Genomic DNA, 24,319 nt, shown 5'->3' with positions numbered 1-24,319 from the left:
TTATTTTTGGTACTGCAGTGCTTTCAGTTTCATTTTCGAGGAAGGACGGACAATGGAAAAAAATTTTACTTTTATGCTGGTAACAATGCCAATCTCTAAACCAGTTACTACTTTGGTCTATTTGCCTGCTAACTAAGTTATAATAAATTCCACCATTTGATTTTATCTGATATGACTAGCAATCGTTATGTCTAATGTCATCGTTGCCTAACTTTTGTAACGCTAAGTCAAAACAACAAAGGAAGATATGCTATTTACCTGCCCATAAGACATATTATCTGTCTTTTTCTTCCTTTGGTTATTTATTTATTTTTTGAGGGGAGGGGGCGAGTTTTTTTGTCGTGAATGACATTCGCTCTGATAAGTTGATCACCTGTAACCAAGTTTACACCGGTAAACTTCAAACCATTAGATTCATCCACGCAGAAGAGCAGAGTCGAAGCCCAACTCACATAATTTAGCAAAACAATGTTCCTCTGCAAATAGCTTGCAGTTTTATGCTTGAACCACTAGAGGGCCAAAAAGTTACATAGTGTAGATTTAAAGACACCTAATATAAACTGGGACCAAAATATTCAGGTCTGAATAGACTTAAATAGACCTGCGACCCATTCTGGGTCGCGACACACTAGTTGAGAAACACTGCATTAGCATATAGATGGCTTTAAAGACGTGGACTAAAAGTCACATAATTCCAATTTTGATTTTATGGGGTTTTAATTGTTTGGCTATGACAGGATATGATTCAAAACTTTTATGTAGGCTCATATTTCTCAGTCTGCAGCATCAGCCACCTGCAGGATTTTCCCAATAGAACTTCTGCAATAAATCTGAATTAATCCTAGCATTGAAATGTCTCGTGTTGCTGAATGATGTGTCTGCCCTCAACTTATTCAAAGAAGGATCTGAATAATTAACCAAGAATGATGAAGGAAGTTAACCCCTTTCTTGAGGCCTGACTCATTTGGCTGTTTTCTTAAAATAGGAAGCGGTAGAGGAACTAAAGTTATTCCTGTACCAAAATGCCTCAGAATATATTTCAGGGTCAAAACATTGGTTAGGTTTATATGCGTTTCCATCAGGGTATTGAGTTATTTGAGGGCTGCCAATGGTCCAAAGCGGGCTTAATTATTTAATAAACAGACCTTTTCAGCTTTAATAAAAAGTTTCCAGCTTGTGTACAGAATTTAACGACAATATTAATGTTAATATTGTTTACATAATAGGAGTTTATTCAGCTCCTAGTCCTTTGCTGTCAGTACAGTGTTGTTACCTTGTTTTCTCTGAGACAAAACAGCCTTCTTTTTAACAGCCTTTTATCACTGTGGTTCTTAGTTATTTTCACACAGTAGTATTGCTTTCAGGATCTTTATTGCATGCTCGTCCATCCTCTTCCCTGTTTTTTCATTGAAGCCATGTTAGAGTGAAAGCTTTCTGAGAAAACCTTGACAGAATATTTGATTTACTCAATATGATACCAATATGAAGTCTTTCAGTTTTATTACACCATGTAGTTTTAGTTTCATCTTACAAAGCTCACGGATATTGTTTTTTGTTCTACTAGAACAAACTTTGGCAGATCTGGTTGCCACTTTGAAATGCATGTCATCCAGATGACCAGAGGTTATCAAATTTCCATCTATGTAATAACAACACACTGTTTTCCTTTGTGTATATATAATTTCAGTCCATGTTCTAAGTGCAAGCGCAAGTCAGAAATTTTATTTCATTGGATTTTGGCTGTGCTTCATGCCCGTGACCATCCCACTGAGTTGACTGAAGCTTTTGGTAACATTCCAAGGATTAAGACTCCAGTAAACATTTACACCCCCCGCTACTCCCTGTCAATGCAGCTGTTATGGTCAAACAGACATACTGTATTTAAAGTGTATCACATTTTCGAGGCAAGGAGATTGATATAATTTGCCTCTGGTTTTAGCCGTTTAAGTAGGCTTTATATAAAATGTGCACCATGGCGGAAGAGTTTGGATAAGCTGCAGTTACAGTGAGAATTTGATAGATTCTCTGGCTGATGAACATTTCAGTCGCTGAGTGGCTAGGAAAACAAGGCTGGTATTGTGTGTTCTCTCTGATTTTATTAAGCTATTGGTTGGTAACTTTTAGATTTCACTTCATGGAGAAGTTTGATGTTAAAATAGTTTGTCATATACCAGCTTAATGTGCAGAGACAAATATACGTACACCATTGGATGGTTGATTTACCAAAGATCGTAAACACTGTGGCTCTGTGGTATTTTCAAAACAATCCTCTTTCTGTTTGAGTGTTCAGAGTCAACTTCTAGCTCAACCAGTGGTGTGACATTGAGGCAGGACCAGAGAAAAAATTAGGAGGAAGAGAATAGAAAAATTAATGAACGCAACCATTAATATGGCTACTGTAAGAATGGAAATCCCACCTTTCAGTTAAAAGAGCCAATCGTCTATTTGATTGATGTATTACTTGTTTTCTTTTATTTTTACTCTAGATCTTGCATGCAATTTAGCTGGACCAGCCTAAAAAATATTGTTTTTTTAATGTGAATTGAGCTAAAAATTCTGTCCTACAAAAACAAAACACTATGTCGATTCTGAAAGTGAGAATGGCTTCAAAGTTGCTTGGTTTTATTGGGGATTTTAACTGCAATTGTCACACATGAAGTTGAGCATGGTTGAGCTATGTCATAGCATACATCAGTTCAAGAGACCGAATTACGGTCAATTCAATAGCCGCGTTTCCACTATCGGGCCAAATGAGGGCGTGCAAGTGCATGCCAGGGCCAGTTGCGTTCTCATGGTCACTTCCGGGGCTTCACTGTGCCTCCTTGAGGCCAACAGCCAATGGCCTTTGGCCCGCCGATTACCCTTGGGCCAAAGAATGCCAACCTAGTATTGAGGCGGGGTCAATGTCAAAGGCGGAGTTTCACTGAGTCAGGTCTGAGTTTTCACTAGAGAATCATCAGCACTGGTCAGTAGATGGTCAGGCTCTTCTAAATATATGGGCTTATGAAAATGTGCAATGTAAGATCGACGCCATCTGGACACAGTACAAATCCGTGTTCATTTCAAGGGTTAGCTTGTCTCCAGAGTCTAATACCTCTGCTTAAGGTTCCCACTTGCTTGTGAAATGGGCGTGGTGTGTGACATTGGCACCAGGGCTGCGCATTAACGGCAGGTTTAAGGGAAACGCTGTGGGGCTATTGGCCTGATGGTGGGAGCTTCTATGGTGGAAGAGGAACTGCCTTTTTTTTTTTTTAATTTAGAGTTCTATTACAGGGTGAGAAAATATGAGTGAGGTTATTCTGAAGCGCTTCATGTCTTAAAGGAATAGTTCACCCAAATTTTTTTTCGGCTGCCGTATTGACAGGACGCATCAGGATATTCATTAAAACATCTCCTTTTGTGTTCCACATATGTAAGAAAGTTGTACAGGTTTGGAACAACACAAAGTGTGTAAATTATGAAATGATGATTATTATGTAATAATTAAAAAATTTTGGACAAACTGTTCCTTTAGAAGTGGTAAACGGGTATGATGTTATATAGAACAAAATCTGGCCCAAAAGAAGGTGTTTTTGCGTTAGTTTCGATGGTTTGTAACAGCTCACCTGGGTGAATGTTTAGTAAAACTTCTAACCGGCTGCTAAACACCTTGCTGCCATTGGTCCACTTCATTGGTAGGTGTGACCTGAAGCTCAACCTACTACTCATTCAGTATTCAACATGAATACACTGGCGTGCAAGACCATGTCATGCGATTTTTTTTTTTTGTTTAATTAGTCTACTAAAGGAATCAAATATACTCAAATACTCTTGTGCCCATTCACTCATGTACCATCTGCAGCGAAAGCTATTCACACATGTGCCCAAATAAGATATGCCTCTATCACCATTCTTTTGTCTTTATTAACACTCTTTTATAAACCTATCTTTGCAGTAGTATCCGTGTCATCATAAATTACAATAACAGAGTGTAATCAGTGCATATTATGGCCGCGTATAGCATGTTAGCACATTAGCGTCATGAATTCAGAATGTAAAAAAAAAACAAATTAAACATTTCCTGCTGCATATATATTACTATAAATCATCATCGAGTTTTTAAAATAGCTTCTTTCACTGACCTCATGTGAATTCTACTCATAGAGTGAGGCATAAAGTCATTTAACACATTTTAATGTCACATTAGTTACGGTTTTACATGTAGCTTCCTCAGATTTAAATGTACTTCTAAACACCTCGCACAGCGGTGTGGCCAGTGTCTGAATGTTCGCAAACAGTATACAATTGCTCGGCCGTTTCGAACGTCTTTTTACCTCTGAATGAAGTACGAAGAAGAACTTCTCCGAAAGCATACCTTTCTAGGGCCTTTATAGGATCCTTCTCTACTTTAACCTCTACCTTACAATCATTTTTTTAATATTCTGTTCTGTGTATGTAGCTGCAAGATTGTCCAGAGCAGAAAAAAGTCTTCGAGGGAGGTCAGAATTGTGTTGGCCTTTTCTCTGAGTGTGCGCATCAACAATCTGAGAGAGGACCCCAGACTTGATTTGCACATAGATTGGATTGGCGGCTTTAATTTGGACTCCAGCCCATTCAGGTTAAAGGAATAGTTTACATTCCCAACAATGAAAATTCTGTCATCATTTACTCACCCTCATGCCCAGACCCTTGTCTTTTTCTTTCTTCTGTGAATCACAAAACTTTCAAAGAATATCCTCCTTGCTGCTCTTTTCCATATCATGAAAGTGAATGGGAACGGGTGCTGTCAGTCTCCAAAGTAACATCAAAACACCATCAAGCCTGATGTGTTATGTATGAAAGTGCCATATTTGATGATAAAGTTTTGTGGTGCTTTTTTGTCATTTTGGAGATTGAAAGCACTTCACTTCACCCAATTCACTTTCCGTATATGTAAATGAGTGGCCAGAATATTCTTGAAAATTTCACCTTTTGTGCTCCACAGAAGAAAGAAAGTCACAGGAGTTTGGAATGACATGACAGTGAGTAAATTACAGAATTTTCATGTGTCTGTTGAGTGTGTGTGTGGACAAAAGAATGTAGCCAAATATTCAAGATTAAGGTAAAAGTTTAAGAATTGGTAATTGAAGAACTCATATTGATCTATTACTAATCTGAATATGTGTTTGGTGGTTACAGCCATGTGTGTATATAATAGTGTTGTGTAATGTGATCTGCATTGCTCATATTTATATTTATGTTCATATTGATATTTACCACAGTAAGAACTGTAACACAGTTCTACTTAGTTCATTTAGGTAGTGTGGAACAGTGTTATATAGCATTCCTTTAATTCTGCCAGAACGTGTTACAGGTCAGCTTGCACTTACCTCATTCTCTATTTAAAGGCTTCAGTGACTGGCACAGATCTCCTCTGTGAACCCATGTCAGACTGCTGATATATTACTAATGACTAAACTCTCTAAACACCCTTCCAAAATTAGTCATCAGATTGTTGAATGAAGATAGATGCAAGCCTGTAAGAACCTAGCCATAGCTTATCAAGGCCGCAGTTTAAATGTTTGTTGTGACTGTCATTTTGTTTATGATTTACACTCTCATTAAACTGCGATTTAACTACCTTCCTGTGCAGCAGGGGTGGAGCTGAATTCCAGGCAGTTAGGACAGGAAGTCTTGAGAGCTCCTTAGCATTTCCTTCCTGTGCTGATACAATGCTCAGAGTCTTTCTGTGTTTGTATCAAACCTCCAGCAATGCAACACATGCCACCATGAATACAAGCACACCATTCATGGATTTGGGACATTCACTGAAAGATCTCTGCTTGAACTGTTGTGGTAGATTGTTTTTAGGTTTATTGGTGTTGATTGGTTATTAAGCACCACTGCTTTGACATCTCAGCTTTGCCTTGTTTCTTGAGAGTAGAGTCAGATGTTGGAGTTTACTTGTATTTGGCCAATGAAAGGCAGAGGTGTTGAAGTGAGTTTAAATGGTTTTGGCAGCTGTATGGCATGAGATGTTCAGATTCCACTTCCAGGAATCCAGCTTTAATTAGTTAGAGGATACTAGATGTCTCTGGACAAGACACAACTTCGGATGAGACACAAACAAGCTATTCCTCTCAGCACACCCAGTACTGCCACTTCCTGCACTAATGAGGGTTTGAAACCAGACCGGCTATGGGCAGCTGTGTTATCTCTTGATATGTACTCATTCCACACCCGGTAATGGTTATTCTGCCTCTAAAAATATTTAAAAGACTAACTGGCCTTCATTTCTCCTTTATAATAGTGATAATACACTGTAAAAAAAAATTTTTTTGAGAATAGTTATGTTTCTTATTTTTAATAAAGCCAGAAACATGGTCACCATATTTTTTATGGTACATTTCTGGCAACCGCAGTTGCCAGTATTTTACTGTATATTTAACAGATTTTACAGGGTAGATTTTTCTGAAGAAAATCTGAATTCTGTTTGCTCATGCAAAACTCACTGCCACAATGTTAGGTTGTCCTGGATGGTTTTTAGAGCATTGCTATGTGGCTGCTAGGGTTATCTGCATTGATAGGTGGTTGCTTGTTGGTCAAAACAGCCCACTCTGAAGTCTCTATGATAATCTGGTACCTAGATATGGCAATGTAAATGTATGGGATTTTTTTCACCTGATTTATCACCCACCAGATATCTACTCCAATCAATTAGAAAAGTAATAGCACGCCTATCCTAAACAAGCTGGATGATTTGAGGCATTATTTATGTCTGTATCACCAAAGTTTAATACTCAAGCCCCGTTCAGACCGCCAGCGACATCGCACGACATAGCAACACAATCCCATTTATTTTCAATGAGAGCACAGGGACTGTGACACTCCGGTGACACGAGCTGCTGTGACCATTGGCGACAGATATTGCCGTGGCAAACGACGAGACAAGTTGAGAAAATGTCAACTTTATGCAAATGACGAGTGTCACCCGTCTGCTGTGAGTAAAGACACTGCAGACAAATGCAGGCAAGGGGGAGAAGGTCAGAGTTTCTGTGAGCGATTTTCATTGTCTGTAACCACATACATAGATATGGGCTAATAAATTGATGCGCTGAAACCATGTCGGCATTGTGAGTTTGATTTCAGGGCTGTTACCACCATAGACATTGTGGGGGACATGTCCCCCCACCCACAATATTCATAATCAGATATACTGATATGGGTTTTTTCCATGGTTATTTAATTATTGCATTTGGTCCCTCCCAATCCTGAATAAGTGGTTACATCCTTGTTTGATTCATATATTGATATAACGTTCGTCTGTTGATGCATTAAGCACTGCTGCAGATTATATAAAACGCTCTCATCTTCAGAATGTTCATTTTTAGAGGCAAGAGAACTGATTCCTTGTCAGATTAGAATGATATCTTAGTTTTATCTGCAGTATCATCTGTAATCAGCATTTCAAAAGCTACTATGGCCAGTTGTGCAGTCCACCAATAACGATAGAGCAGCAGCTAGCGACACAAAGCGACAATGCTGCCAGCGGTGTGAACGGAGCTTTAGGGTTAGGGGTTTGTTCAGATTTTGCTACAGGGTGGTCTGGTTTTCTGTTTTTTTAGAGGGGTTTTGGGCACTTGTCAGCTAATCAGGCTGGGAGACCAGCTTGCCAAAACAGCTGAACACTAGCTTGGCCAGGCTAGGCTCCCAGTTAGACCATCTTAAACCAGCTAAAACCAGCAAACCAGCTTAGGCTGATTCACTTTTCCCTTGAGTGAGTCCAAACTCTGGGCACTTGAAGTGGGAAATGGACCAGCCAACAGCATGAATACTTCATGACCTGTATTTGTAGGAGAAGCGAAAATGCTCAGAGCTCCATTTGATATTTAGAAATCACTATGACTCCACCAACATAAAACTCCTCTCACCTCAACTTCATAGGTTTGGTTTTGCATTTAGATGTCTCAGTGAAGAGTGCGACTTTGTGGTACCGTACATCACAGGCTTATTACAAAAGTGTGTGGAAGTCATTCTATAACTTCCACCATATGAGATGTGGCATGTTTTACAGGTCACAGTTTGTGTGACACTCGGCAGCAACTCGCAGATTTTTATAATCGCAAGGCATGCACAATAATGCCCTTTGTTTTACGTTATGAAAGAGGACTCCATCTCCATAGCGGAGTAACAGGAATGAATTAGCTACGCTTCAGCTATTGGTTTATTAGCCACAATCTCTTTTGTTGTGTCCCATTAGTCTATGATTAGAAATCTAAACAGGCAATTAGGAGGCAATATTCCAGAAATCAAAATCCAATCTGCTTCTAATCAAACGCACCTTCGTAGTGGGCTGCCGAAATTGAATGGCAGTGGGCTGGAATACATTAGGAGTAATGATGCCACAACATCACTCTCACTAAAAAATTTTGTTCTCTTGTCTCAATTTCTTTCTCTGTTTGTATCTCTTTATTTCTTGCCCCTCGCTTTCAGTATCTCTCCTCCCTTCCTGTCCTTATTTGTTCGACACAACATTGCCGACTAAGAGTCAGCTTTGTTTGCTATATAATATGCTGTACATAGGCAGTAGCCATTACATAGTGTGTCATGCAAATGACGCTCCTAACATTTTTCAAACACATGGGTAAATTGACTAATTTCAATAGAGTTTGACATTTGGATGCTGCTAAGCTAACAATGCAATACTCTAATAAGGATAAACTTTCATACCTGTAGTACAGACAAATATTGAGTACAACGGTCAGTTTTTAATTATTTAAAGTATTTTTCATTTATACACCCCTGTATGGGATAAATTAAGTATTTATATTCAACATTAATGCATGCAATAGTATACATACAGTTGTGCTCAAAAGTTTGCATACCCTTGGAAAATTTGTAATATGTGTACCATTTTTAAAGAAAACATGAGTGAGCGGGCAAAACACATTTCTTTTATTTCTTATGGGATTCATATTCAACTGTAGGTTGGCACAATCATAAAACAAAACATGGCAAAAAACTTTTGACCCCTGTTCAAAAGTCTGCATACCCTTAGTTCTTAATACTGTGTATTGCCCCCTTTAGCATCAATGACAGCGTGCAGTCTTTTGTAATAGTTGTCTATGAGGCCCCAAATTCTTGCAGGTGGTATAGCTGCCCATTCGTATTGGCAAAATGCCTCCAGGTCATGCAAAGTCTTTGGTCGTCTTGCATGAACCGCACGTTTGAGATCTCCCCAGAGTGGCTCGATGATATTAAGGTCAGGAGACTGTGATGGCCACTCCAGAACCTTCACCTTTTTCTGCTGTAACCACTGGAGGGTCAACTTGGCCTTGTGCTTAGGGTCATTGTCATGCTGGAAAGTCCAAGAGCATCCTATGCGCAGCTTTCATGCAGAAGAATGCAAATTGTCTGCCATTATTTTCTGATAACATGCTGCATTCATCTTGCCATCAATTTTCACAAGATTCCCCGTGCCTTTAGAGCTCACACACCCCCAAAACATCAGTGAGCCACCACCATGCTTCACAGTGGGGATGGTATTCTTTTCACTATAGGTCTTGTTGACCCCTCTCCAAACATAGCACTTATGGTTGTGACCATAAAGCTCTATTTTGGTCTCGTCACTCCAAATTACAGTGTGCCAGAAGTTGTGAGGCGTGTCAAGGTGTTGTCGGGCATATTGTAACCAGGCGTTTTTGTGGCGTTGGCACAGTAAACACTTCTTCCTGGCAATTCGACCACGCAGCTCATTTTTGTTCAAGTATCGTCGTATTGTGCTCCTTGAAACAACCACACCATCTTTTTCCAGTATTTCTCCTGAGGTTACCTGTGGGTTTTTCTTTGTATCCCGAACAATTCTTCTGTTAGTTGTGGCTGAAAACTTTCTTGGTCTACCTGACCGCGGCTTGGTATCAAGAGATTCCCAAAAGTGATTGAATAGTACTTACTGGCATTTTCAAGGCTTTGGTTCCATTACCTTGTTACGCAGGTCTTTTGACAGTTCTTTTCTGCTCCCCATGGCTCAGTATCTAGCCTGCTCAGTGCATCCACGTGAGAGCTAACAAACTCATTGACTATTTATACACGGACACTAATTGCAATTTTAAAAGCCACAGGTGTGGGAAATTAAACTTTAATTGCCATTTAAACTTGTGTGTGTCACCTTGTGTGTCTGTAACAAGGCCAAACATTCAAGGGTATGTAAACTTTTGATCAGGGCCATTTGGGTGATTTCTGTTATCATTATGATTTAAAAAGGAGCCAAACAACTATGTGATAATAAATGGCTTCATATGATCACTATCCTTAAATAAAAGACAGTTTTTTTGCATGATCAGTCATATTTTCAAAATCAGTGCCAAAATTTCACAATTTCTGCCAGGGTATGCAAACTTTTGAGCACAACTATAGTATACATGCTATGCTGCTTTTGAATTTGGCCAAAGGGTATCTTAGGTGGCAGCATATTTAAGTTGCCTGTACAACAGTTTATGTGTTGGAAGTGCACCTATGATGCCTTAAAATGTTGCCTCTGTAGGTAACTCACTAGGTTTTTTACACGAGTGATGTTTCAACAGCTTTGACTGGTCTGCTGAAATTTTATTATGATATACAACAATAGTTGTGTAGCTGTGGATCATTTCTTTTCTGCTTCCTCCAAAGCCCAAAGGATCAGATCCAGTTTATTCTTGTAGCTAGTGCTTTTAAGGCTCATCGGATCCTGTGAGAATATTGCTTACAGATGGGCCTTTCACATGAGGTATGAATAGCCACATCATCTCTACGGCACAGACGGGACCAAGAGGGTTTCTAATGAATCGTCTGGCCACTCCTTGATTTCACAGCCCGTCTTCGTGACGCCATAACACGCAGATGGTTGACCGAGCTCCCAGACGCTGTTCCTGAACACTTCAGCAGTGCAGCACATGCATACACATAACAGAGCTGCAACACATTAGTCAATGGGACATGAAATGCTAGCCGCTTTTAGCATATGTGAAGTGTAGTTCAGGTGCTGAGAGGTTTATGACATGTGTAAGTAATGTTTTAACAATTAGATGGATGACCAATGCACAAATGGCTATTCCTTATAAATCTTTGTACATGGTGCACAAGCCTTCATAAATATGTAACCATAAAGAACTTATACTCAGATTTAACATTACCGCCTTAAATAGGTCAAGGCAGAGCAGGATAGATTGCATTGAGCTTTGAGGTCTGTGCGTATGTGTCCATCCTGCACAGCGCCTTAAGTCACTGGATATATTACACAGCCTTTATCTCACTGCACAGTATAAGCATTGCTCTAAATCAGCAATGGTTTCCATGACAGCATGTCCTTCCTTTTCCTGAAGCATGTGTTAGAGGAACAATTTGCTCACTAGTGTGACTTTATGTGTCCATTTGCACACATACACAATCATAAAGTCTATCACTGGTTTAATCACATCTGATTGGCTGCACATTGGAAGAGATAAAGATTTGATAGACTGAAAGCAAAGAGGAACAATCACTCTATAATGATTCCAGGATTTCAGCCTTAGGGGGCTCAGCCTCTTATCAATATGAGATGTTATAGTTCCAAGGAATATTTCTTGTTTGTGTGCAAGAGGTTGCGAGTTCAAATGAATATCGATGTTTACTCCCCTGAAATCTAATGGTACAGGTATCTGCAATAGGCTCCCATTAAAGCACGGCTTTAACAGGGCTCTGTGGGGCGTAACTTGTTTTTTATAACTTATTCCAGGGTGAGAGAATACAAAGTATAATGTTATAAATTTACACTAAATAAAAAATTACAAATATAAAAAGGTTTGATAGATTTAAGCTGCTAAAGTAGGCAGAAATGTGTTATTACAGTCTGTGAAAGGTTCCATCTTGTTACTTAGAGCGCCACCTACATTTCAGGTCTTTATATTGTGATGAATGGAAATTATTTTTCCTAGTACTTGATGCCCTCTAGTGGAATGAAATAAGATTTTTTGCAGGGAGAAAGAGTAAACAGAACCAGAATTACATGCTTATAAATTTAGAGAGAAAAAACACACACACACATATATACAATATTATTTATGAAAGATTGGAATATTTTCTTAAAATTTGGGGGGGGTTGTCTGTAAAAAGAGACCAATTTTATGCAAGTTGTCTACTGTTTGTGTGTATGGTGAGCTTTTAAATTTGAGAGTGAAAAATTGCAGGCAGCAGGCAAAAAATGCACCAGAGTTGAAGAGGTTAATAAAAATGTTACAGAGACAATCTAACTCTTATATATTCGGACTCTCAAAGTCTAAGTTAGGGTCATTGGGTGTGTAATAGTTGAAAACCCCATGTGTACAGTAGAACATTGAAATGTTCATTGGAGCCCATGATGCCTCGCCGCCTTCTATCCAGCCCTCAGCGTATCTGTATTGGAGTGTTGTGTTTCAGTGACAGGCTGGTCCCAAGGCCTGATATTTAATCTTCTAACAAACAGTGGCAGAAGCAACAAACAGGACAGTGGGAGTTGCTGTTGGGAGAGCTAAAGGAAGTCAAACACATGTCTTTCCTGCCTTGCCCACAGTCACAGCCTGGAGATCTTGGCAAAGGCTCCCAGTGCCTCTCCCTGGAAACCACATTTCTTACTCGCAGCCAGAAAGCAGTATTTGTGGTGCGTAGGGTTGTGTTGATGTGTGTGCATCTGTGCCCTCCTTCACTCCACTAATTTTATTGCCACTGTCCTCTGGCTTCCTAGTGGTTAGGGTCTTGCTCTCTCTCTATTTCACACCCTCTATTTAAACAAACAACTCCACAACAAGCCTATCTCTTCTCCTATAGCCCTGCCCTGTTGTTTTCACAGGTTTCAACTAAAGCAGACTACTGTTTTTATTGTAGTATTTTGGGAAGGGTTGGGTTTTTTATCCTGCTGCTTCATCTTTACTGTGTTTACTAAGTTGTATTGCCATACAGGAGTGATATGAGCTCTGGCTTTGTTTTTTGGGTTGCATTCCAGAGAGGGAGCGCTGACCGTAAGCAGAATTATATGAGTGTAAGTGTGAGGGTGCGGGTGAGTATGTGCTTTTTCAAGCCCCACTGTAAGCCACGCAATGCCAAAAATCCTTAAGACGGGTGTGACTTAGATACGTGGCTAATTCTTTCCAGATATTCAGAATTACCATCACAAAAATATTTTCATCTAACAAGACCGGTGGGAGGTTAATGGAATCACATAGATCATGTATTTTTATTCATTAGAGCAAACAAAGCTTAAAAAGTTGTGCTTTAATTGAATAAATACTTTCATTTTCGGAGGGAGAGATGTGGTCCTTTGGCTGTTCTGATCAGTCACCATTTTCAATTTTCTTTTTGTCCAGACCTGGGAATCTTGAACAAAAGAACAAAAGGGGTGGTCAGGGGTGGCAGAGCAGAGAAAGAGAGGCTTCTCAAAGCTGTTGTTGGAGAAGCAAATGTGGCCAAAGAATGAGGAATGTCTAAAATGAGACCCCATCTTCGAGAGATGAGAGGATGGGTTTTTGGCACTGGATCACTAATAAGGACAAGCAGATTAGCAAAGACATTACAGCCTGATTTCTATTCTATCTCACTTTCTCTTTCATTCCTCTTGCTTCCATCCCTATTTTCCGCTAAGCATATCTGCTAGCCGTCAACCCTGAATACATTTAACTATCTGTTACTCACAGCTTTCGGTGAAATGCCACAGCCTGGCACCTCACCCTTCTATGCATACCCCAGTAGGAGTCGGACACAGCCATCCATTGGCTCGGGCTTAGCTGAACCAGAGCTGCTCTTGAGTGGGCTGCAAACTCAGGCCTTCAGCTTGTCTCTTGTGAGAGTGTGAAGAGCTGGGCTGCCATCTCTCATTAGCTCTGTTCTAAAACCTAGTGAGCTGCCTAACTTTCTTCTGCCTGCATAGGCAGCTTAGCATCCTAATTGAAATGGAACCTCATAAGTGACTGATATGGATTGCTCTACATAGATAGCAACTCAACTCAGCAACTTGTGAGATTAACTTGTCGATCCCAATATAGTTTGTTTTTAACATGTTGCTAGCATAATTAATTTTCAATTACATTTCATATATTTAGAATTTTATTTAATTTCTTATTTAAGAAAATGTCTTCTGGTCGTATTTAACCCCAAATCGATAACAAATATGATATTATATTTAGCATAAAGAAAATGAAGTCTACATTTAGGACCACTAAAAAATTTTGCATGAGAGATCATTTTACTGCCCAATTCTCATTACTGTAACACGTCCTGAGGTTTTACTTTTACTAATTCTATTGTTTTTAATGATGATTCTCATTACTGAACGGTATTACTGTAAAAAATATGCTGTTGCACAATGATTTAAAAAAAAAAAAAAATCTGCAAAAAAGAAAGGCCGTACCAAAGGAACACTACTATGATGTATAAATACTTTATAAGTATTATTTTTTTTTTCTTCACATTACGGTAATGAGAATATCATAATGAGCATCTTTTGTCGCATTGCAGTAATGAAAATTGGAGGGTAAAAATGTGCAAAACTGTCATAAAAATATCACAATGTAAAAACAATCTTACAGGACCTAAAATAGGCTTCATTTTCTGTATGCAAAATATAATTTCTTATTCTTTTCTTTCTTTCATTTATTTTGATTTTGGAGTAAAATAGCATCAGGACATTTTCTTGACTGGTTTCCTGAGAAACCGTTCAGTATTAAATTAAATATACACTGCCATTCAAAAGTTTGGGGTCACTTACTCTTGATTATTATTATTCTTATTTTTCACATTTTAGAGTAATAGTAAAGTCATTAAAATTATAGAATAACAGAAAGAGAACTATGGAAATTTTGTTGTGACTAAACTATGTTATATTTTAGCATCTTCAAAGTGGCCACACTTTGCCTAGATGTACTCTTGGCATTTTCTCAACCAACTTTTTGAGGTATCACCCTGGGATGTTTTTTAAACAGTATTGAAGGAGTTACCATCTATATGCTGGGCATTTAGTGGCTGCTTTTCTTAATTATTCGGTCCAAGTCATCAATTTCAAAAACGTTTTTTTTATTTTTTATAAAATTTTAGTTTTGTAATTAAATACATTAATATGTTGGCTCAATTATATTTTTGTCTACAAATCTAATTTAAAACATTTAAGCATACGCCATCAGAGCAAAAGGTTTTTAAGATCATGAGAGTGCAAGTGACCCCAAACTTTTGAACGGTAGTGTGTATATATGTTTGTTTTGTAATTTAATATGTTGCCGCAATTATATTTGTCTACCAATCTAATATCAACCATTTAAGCATACGCCTTCAGATCAAAAGTTTTTTAAGATCATGAGAAACATTTCCCAACGACCACAAACTTTTGAACGGAAGTGTTCATTTATGATTTAGATTTCTCTTGCTTCATCTACCATCTTGGATTTATTTTTACTGAGCTCACTGCAATGCATCATAAAACTGCCTTTTCCACAAAGGATACATACAATGCTGCCATAATATTTGGCCATAACACGGTATCCTAGAAGGCAGCTTAATTACAGTAAGTTGCCCAATTTTTGGAACAGCCATCATGTAGGGAGTGCACCTATGATACTTTAAAATGCTGCCTCCGTAGGCAGCAAGTTTGAGAAGAGAGCTTTTGTGTCACCTCTGTCCAATTACTCTCCTCCATTTACACCAGCCCCAGGAAGATATTTAGAAGAGATCTGTGTGCCCTCTTCTTAGCTATTTGTTTTTTTGAATTGCCTGATTTATCTGCTCAATTTTCCATGAGTACAGCACAGTGAGATGAAAGCTAATTCCCGCTCGCTGTCACATCCCGGCACGGTGTGACTCTTGGTCATGAAGACGGATGCTAGGAAGACAGCAATTTGATGGGAAACTCTTACGATCCAAGGTTATACAAACGCTCTTTGCGGAGGGATTAATTGTGTAAGATCTTACCGATGATTGCTGCCATGAGGTCTGACTGAAATCCTGTTAAGCAGTGTGCAATGCATTACTGTGGGAGAGGTCACTGCCCAGGTGATGCATGGCGACTGTAATGAACAAATTGGAGGCACGGAAACTAATCCTCTCTGTATCTCTCTGACCTTCTCAGAGTGTGATATTAGGTTAGATGGTGATGTTTCACTTACTGTGCAAACTTGATGAGAAAGTTTAATGGAGACAAATTAATCTGTGGAAAATCGGAGACTTTTTTTCATTCAGAGCAACAGGAAATAATATCCATTTCACATAGGCCACGTTCACACAGCTGCAGAATATGGTTTTCAGTCCTGTTTTGAGTGCTTAATACAGTTACGTTCTCACACAAGTCGGTTATTTACTAGAGTGACAACCACATTCTATAGCCGAACTGACATCCGCAAATTTTCAGCACTCAACTGCATTTTCGGCAGACCTGTGCTGTGTGAACGGAACCGTACTGGACAACTAGTTGTCTGTCATGTTATATAGTGTGAAAGCCACGCTGTACTGTACACGCGCGTCTCGTTAATCATGAGGGGTTTTGTTAACTCACAGAGACGGAGATATGAGCTGCATGTCATCCGAAGATCTAACCATTCTTTCACTGAAGCCAGAGGCCTAAAACCATATATGCAATGAATGCAATGCATAAAATGGGGCGCAGTACTGGTGTTATGAATGTCGCCATCTTTGACGTTTACTTTAGTCACTGTCACTATTGTTACAGTTGTTAGAATATGGGCTTGACTTCAGTTGTTCATTCAATACAGTATTCTAGCCACTACTATAAGATGTTGAATGAACAGGACATTTCAAGACTCACACTTGTAAGTAAATGCCGTTGTCAATTGCAAACACTGACTGTGTGAACATAGCCTTAGTCTTTATTATGTGTTAATCTAGTAACTGATCTAAACTTTGTGTTCTATAGGTTAAGGTTTTGTTAGAGCATCTTAAAATCGAAGATGGTTGGAGAGTTCAGTTTCCATTTCAGTTTGGTGCCGAAAGTGGCACAGAAATTACACACCTCACCGTTAAATTCCTAGACTATGCACTGAAATGAGAAACAGACCTTCTGTTATAAATACAGCCCTAAAGCAAAAATAGAAACACATTTAGATGGTTGTTGTTTTTGAGGTGTAGAGAGCACTGATGTTGCTCTCTTAGCTTTGCAGATGGGTGGTCTGGGCGCTTTTCAGACTCATCTATTATCCAGCATTGATCAGGAACAGAACTGATAACCACCTGAGTGACACCACTATTCAAAAGCTTTTTAATTGCCAGTTGGTTCTCTCATTTGCCTATCTACTCTATTTGCTCCGGCTCACCTTATCTTCTCCAGGGCAGTCTCAATTTTTCGTTGTAAAAGACTGATATTTATCTCAGACATCTCTGTGCTGCTACTTGCCAGGAAAAAGGATGAAATTAAAAGCCACATATTTCCTTCTTAGTAAAGCACCATGTTGTGTAATTACCAAACCCTTAATTATGTGCAAATTCACATCAATGATGAAAAGTATTGAAGATTTGAAACATGAAATAAGGGATACTATACAGTTAGAATATGTTTATTTTGTGATAATGACCAACTGACTGTAATTTATCATACTTATTGCATGCCTACAGTATATACCAAATAAATAAATACATGGACATGAAACATGTAAGTTGAAATTATTTTAATATGTAAGAAGGGAAACCACAGAGTGAGAGACATGAAACTAGATAATCTATGTAGGAAATTCAACAGTCCTTATACAAAAATATTTGGCTGCAGAATGCCACAGTTTTCAAATCAGAATCAAGTATTCCAGAGAGTCTTATAGCATTCATGAAATGGCCTCTGAGTTTCTCACACAAAGTTTCTCATTCAGTGTTTTCTTTAACTAGTTTCCTTAATGTCATGACTGTCATGACTGCTATGTTGCTCGGAACTGCACCCAAGAATTTCACACACTATTGCACTTGTGTATATGGTTGTGTGACAGTAAAAGTGATTTGATTTGATTTGTTGACATTCACTCCTTGGCCTGTTGCTAAGGAACACCCTCTAACGCAGAGTCCCGCAGTTTACTCCAGCCACTTTACACAGTTTTAAGTTTGCGCTCAATGCTTTGTGATTTATGTATTAAAGCATTAACTATATACAAAACTATTGTGCTAAAGAAAGACAAGAAATCTGTGATTATAGTATTAGACATGCACCAAACGTTTGTAATTATCGCCAGTCTACTGTCTTTCTCCAGAATAGAAGATTGTGGGTGTTCCAGACTTTCTAAAATTAGAACACAGCGAAACAGGCTCATTGTCTGATCCCTGCGGCTTTCCCGTAAACACCTCTCTGTTCTGTGAGACACACTATGTAAGCGCATGCACATAAACACACAAACACAGTGCTGGGTTCAGGAGTTCACCTGTGCAATAGTTGTCATGGAGGCAAAGCTGGTATCTGTGGCAGCAGATTTTCCTCCATGCGGTGCGGATCACCCATGAACACCCCGCTGAATGATGCCCAAGTCGAAGTCAAAATTCTCAACCTGCCCGGAGGCCATCTCTCTCTCTCTCTCTCTCTCTCTCTCTCTCTCTAAAGAGGCTTTATTTCGCACGGCAAAATGAGCGCATCAGTGCTAGAGGGGGTTTCTTGGTTTATTCCCCCATCATTTAAAATCCAATTGGGTATTTTCACTGGGAAAACAAACTTCATGGATGGCTGGTGAGCATGAAACTGTTTCACTTCCTGTGTGATTCCTTAAAGGTATTGATGTAATGGTCAAGTGTTTATTTTTATACTGTAAATAAAGTAGATCTTGCTTCAGCTCTCTCACAGATTATTTTTGGTTTTGTATATTTTCAATAAGTGGTCTTATTTGTGTATATGTGTAAGAACTTTTATAAGAAAAAGCTTGTCCGTGGATTTAAGTATTGTAATGAGCAGTTTCAGATTAACACCCTGCAAAAAAAAACAAAAAAAAAAAACATCTTTATCAGTATCTTTGTCTTGTTTTCCAGTATTTTAACATTCTTAAGGGGCGTTCAAACCGAATGTGTTCTTAAGCTTAAAAAAGCTTGATGCAGAGCAATGGATAAAACAGAACGCAGGTGTATAAAGATGCATTTTTTTTTTTTTTTTTTAAGTTAAGTTCTTTTTAAATTGACATGGTGCCAAAAAAATTATAAATAAAAAACACGTCTCGAGTTGCTGAAAAAAACAAGATGCCTAAACCTCACAACATTTAGCTGAAAACAAGTTAAATTATCTGCCAGTGGAATGAGACAATACAGTATATTAAAGATACATTTTCCAAAAACAATTACTTTTATATTTGACTAGAAAACAAGGTGAAAACCCTGATTAAAAATAGTTTTTTTGCAGTGCATTTGGATATCAGATGCTTTCCAGTTTGGTTGATATAGAGAAGAATTCTTAGTCGAATGATTTAATCCCCTTTAACATCTCCTGACTCTTATTTTCCTCAAACTCTGCTCTCAGCTTCTGAACTTCATTACTCCTGCAAAGTGATAGTTGGCTTTTCCGTGCTCTAGATTATCCCAGGAGTATCCTCCTTTTACATGCAGAGTTTTGTGGGATGACTTTTTCTGGGCAATGCGTGGATGGTTTCATAATCGAACCAGCAATGCCCACTTGGATTTATAAGATATTTTGTGATTTATTTCCCCTCTTCTTTTTCCTGTTGAAAAGAGGCCTATTTATCTCTGCTTTCACAGGGATGCTAATAGGCTTTTAGAAGTCGCTCATTGCTTTCTCATATTGAATTTTGCTCAAGCCTGCTTCTTGGCTGTAAGGAAGTTAATCAAAGCTTTGTTTCTGTGCAGTATGTCTGCATAATCCATATGGTGCTCGGCTTTTAGAAATGAAGCACTTCAGATAACATTTTCTTTTCATTCTCATTAATCATCAATCTCTTTATCAATTCTTCACTCCTCTTAAAATAAAAAAAATAAAAAAAATAAAAAAAGCCCAATTAGAAGAACAGTTTAAGCTAAATCATCCAAGAAAGTAGAAGTTTTGTTTGACTTTTTGCTCTCTTTAAGAAGTAGTTGTGAGGTTGGACAGGCAAACCCAATGTAGCTGCCAGAGAAATTATACAGAGACATGAAAGGGTAGAAGTGAATGATTAGCAAGACGGGCTGCGGATCAGTTTGACCTTGCACAGACTTTGAAGCCTTCCACTATGATAATCAATGAAAACTGCCCGCTCGTTAATACGCTCAAAGATGGATGGAAAACAAACGACTACCAGTGTCATGCATCTTTAGTATCTTATCCAGGTTGAGTTTAATCCTGAGCACTTGGCTAAAACGTTCCTTCCCTTTCTGTATTTGAAACAGTGCCTGGTGCTCTTCAGACCTATTTAATAAATATTTTTGCCAAATTTGGATTTTTGTGGCAGCACTGTTTTTGTTGCCATTTTTTGCATCTTAGTTCTTGCTTGGAGTCTTTTAGAACCTGCTCAGTTACAAAATTCTCACAACGTTCCTGTAAGCTGCGTTCGTAAGAAAATAGCTTTAAATTTAAAATGCAGTTTTCTTATAAGTCATATGTTCTCCATGGTTAAGTAGACTATGAAAATCATCCGTCTTATATCATTTAAAGCTCTTAAAGTTTCCTCTCCTAATTGCTCAGCTAAACCCACGTCACTAACCTCTGACCTTTAACCACTGCCCTTTGCTCATCCCACAGGAGCAGAGCCCCAGTAACCAGACATCACTGGCCATGATGCAGGAGCCCCAGGAGGTTGTAGAAGAGACAGTAACCATAGAGGAGGACCCTGGCACACCCACCTCTCATGTTTCTGTGGTTACCTCCGAAGATGGGACTACACGCCGCACAGAGACCAAGGTATGCATACTTGCTAACATTTTGAAATTATTTTTTCATTTAGAACTGTCTCTGTGTACACGTGTGTAAGCCTTTATTAGGATGGCAATCATTATATTTGTACATGCAAATAATGCAGGTGCTCACATTCTCAGAACATCTTTTCAGTTTAACTTGTGATGTTCTTTTAATGAGGAACAATAGATCAACTTGCAGAAAACCTCACTGATATTTAATTAAATATTCATATCAAACTATTAATATTAAATAGTTTTATGTAGTGTGAGTAATGTGGTTTATCGTCAAAAGATATTGATTGTGTTGATGGGTGTTTCTTCAACTTTGGGCATTTTTATGTCCCGGTGGTTGATCACATTAAAACTGACTTTTTTTTTTTACCATACCTTCATAATTTATTTGCGGTACTTTTCAAAAGCCTTTTATGTATATATTTTACTGTTTTAGCTTTGTCCCATACCCAGACTTTCAATGTTAAACTATGAAAATCCATTATAAAAATACTAATTATTACATGTTTAAAACTATGATAGTCAAAACAAATAGTGAAATAAACAAACCATTTCTATATTTATTGTGTGAAAATGATTTTTATCATAAAAAAAATTAATTAATTAATTAAAAAAAAAAGTGAATGTAATTCCACTACACCAAACAATTTTGCCCCTAATAAAGTTTTTTTCAGAAGTTAGTGTACTTGTTGACAAGTTTCATCAAAGATCATGCTTAAAATGACATATGAAGTAGTGTTTTAAGACAACAAAGAGAACTAAAGGTAAATATAATTTGAGCAGAGTATTTTTATTGGGCATCATTTCCAATCAAGCTGTAATTTTGCCTACATATTGCAAAAAGTGTGAAAATATTATTTCATTGTTCGTATTTAGGATGCATTTAATGTTAGCTATGAAGTTAGTCTTAGCATGAAAAAGAAGTTGGCCATTTTATTTCAAATGTTGAAATAGAACATTTAAAAGTTGAAGTTGGTCATTTCCATCACAGATTTCTACTAAACACAATACAGAATTTGAGATGGTGAAAAAAACACTTTGGTGGGAATTTTCATGACATTTCAGAAACAAATGACACATTTTCTTTGATGCATGTACATGAATATGCTGTTGGGACATTTCACAAAAAAAGTGTCATTTTTTTTTTAACAAAACTATCTAGAAGTCCACAGAGCTAAAAGTGCCCGTTAAAGAAACACCCATATACATTCATTGTACTGTATAAAAACATAGAATTGCATTATAACACTGAAGTATCATTTCAAATTTCATAGAATGTTTCACTGAATCATATATATATATATATATATATATATATATATAACCATTTTATCTGGCATTGTAAAAACCTTTTATCTAGATTAGTGGAAAGTGTTTAATGGGTTTTAAGGGGTTAAGTGTTTTTGGTGTGGTGTGTAGTAGTCAGAGAGATCCAGAAAATGCTGGCATTGAATTCCACCTAATCAGCCCTACTGTTATCAGACAGAGGGATTAACATGGCAGACTAGTGCTTCTTTACTATTATCACAGCTCAGCTGTTTTGAACATAAGAGAGTGTGGAAATTCAGCTGTTTGTAGTTCCATCCACCTGTATTTTGACTTTTTAGCCACACTGTCTTGATTGCCCTTTACTTTTGTTTTGTTGTTCCTTAAAGGACAATTCAACTAATGTGAAGGTGAGTTAAAATCTCTCCCTCACATACGCATTCTTACATGCACACATTGCCTCTTGTCAGTCACCATTATTTGTACCCATTGAAGCTCAGCAATGCATAGAGTCTTAGCACTGGTGTGAAATCACTTCACAAAGCTTTGATATGCTGGCGGTCACCTCCTCACGCCCTCTACTGCTATAATACATCAGTGTGCACACAAAAACAAACTGCTATATTCATGCACAAGCATATATACGTTGGGTATTAACTAATGTGCACACAAACACTAAAACGGGTCCAGTAGTGGAGGGTAATAAAGTGTTACTGTAAGTGTAATCCTCCTACTGCTGTGCTTTCAATCATTATACCGTACACACTCTGTACTAATCTATGAATTAGTCCCATGAAACACTAAGGAATAAAATCACAGAGCGTGTATTGCATGTGTGCACAGATGTATGGGTCTTTCTGTCATGTGTTTGTGCTGAGACCACAGGGGCATAGATTCCAGTGGGATGGGGGGAGGTAACCCCTCAGTAATTTTTTTTATACCACGATCAACAGAAACATGGGAAAATAATCACATAAATATATCCTGTAGACTTATCACCTTTAGCCACATAGCCTTGGGACTTTTTTTTTTTTTTTTTTTTTTTTTTTTTTTTTTTGAGTATGTAGGACATAAAGTAAGCACTCTGTTACTCTGTTTCATTAAACTAAAACTACAGTAGCAAACTGGCATTAAGATGATTCAATGGGTAGTTAAACAGCTGAATTTTGTAAACATCCATTCATGCAGTGCAGTGAATTAAATAGAATGCCGGTATGATGCATTTTTCAAAGTTTATGTTCTTTTTAAACTGACATTGCTTTTAAAGATTGTGAAACTCCTGCAGGAGTTGCTGAAAAAATAAACAGAGAGATGAAGTGCACTGGTTAAATATGTCAGTCTAGCACATGTTTACATAGAAAAACTATTGAAAAACTGTCCATATAGGCGCAAGAACGTGTTTGGTGTTAACGGCCCCTTACACTTCGGATGAATTTATAGTATGGGTTCATCAATTTCTACAGCAGATGTCACCAGTTAGCGCACCCAGACCCCGGATTGGTTCCATCCAGATGGTGAATTGTTTCTCATACATTTATATAATTATAAACATATATTGAACCAACAATTATAACTATTAAAACAGTCTTTACACTGTAAAGGCAACACAGAAGATGATGTGAAGTAACATGCAGTATATACAGTACCATAACAATGTGTGTTTACACAGACTTTTTAATTTCGGACAGAGGCAACCTATATACCAGAATCACAAGTGTGGAAATGTTATTTATTATTTATTATTAATATGTTTGCTACTGTTGATTATTGTACACCACTGACAGACAAGCAAGACGTGCACTGATTGTCATGACAACGGCAAATTTTAAGTATTAATGCAAAGAAAAATATATATTAAATGTTGTTCTAATTTTAAAAACATTGATGAATATTTCAAATGCTTTCCATCACTTTGACAGTCAGGGTTTTTTTACTTCACTGATAAATTTTGATAAGGATATTCATCTCACATTCTGCACTTTGTAAGTGCTAAATATGCTTCTCATCTGAAATGCACAAGTGAAGCATTGTTTCACGTGTCGCACTAGCTACATGTTGATTAGTGATCAGAAAACAGGAGAGAGATGTGGAGGATATGAGGAGAGAGACAGGAAATTCCAAGTGTATTCCAATAGAATAATTCATGGGATATTGTTCATTATTTTTTGTTCTAGTGACAAGATTGCAAGACTCCAGTGTCTGTTGTGTTCTTCACATTGCAATGGCAGAATAAACTGAAAAAGTCAAGAACCCG

At 37.9% G+C, this 24,319-nt stretch overlaps 1 protein-coding gene across 9 annotated transcripts in view; it reads left to right on the top strand.

Moving 5' to 3' along the window:
* Window positions 1-24,319, top strand: part of LOC127421825 (splicing regulator ARVCF-like) — a 275,477-nt gene that overhangs the window by 173,449 nt on the left and 77,709 nt on the right. For 7 of the 9 annotated variants that reach the window (XM_051664985.1, XM_051665015.1, XM_051664993.1 and 4 more), the window contains 2 exons: window positions 20,633-20,791; window positions 22,455-22,475. In XM_051664985.1, coding sequence (XP_051520945.1) covers window positions 20,633-20,791; window positions 22,455-22,475 — 180 coding nt within the window. The remainder of the gene's footprint in view (window positions 1-20,632; window positions 20,792-22,454; window positions 22,476-24,319) is intronic. The other 2 variants (XM_051665009.1, XM_051665002.1) reach the window with 1 other exon arrangement.

This window comes from Myxocyprinus asiaticus, chromosome 3 (assembly GCF_019703515.2).
Source record: "Myxocyprinus asiaticus isolate MX2 ecotype Aquarium Trade chromosome 3, UBuf_Myxa_2, whole genome shotgun sequence".
Classification (NCBI taxonomy): domain Eukaryota; kingdom Metazoa; phylum Chordata; class Actinopteri; order Cypriniformes; family Catostomidae; genus Myxocyprinus; species Myxocyprinus asiaticus.
The sequence above is the reverse complement of the archived record's forward strand: the minus strand, read 5'-3'. Positions and strand labels throughout refer to the sequence as shown.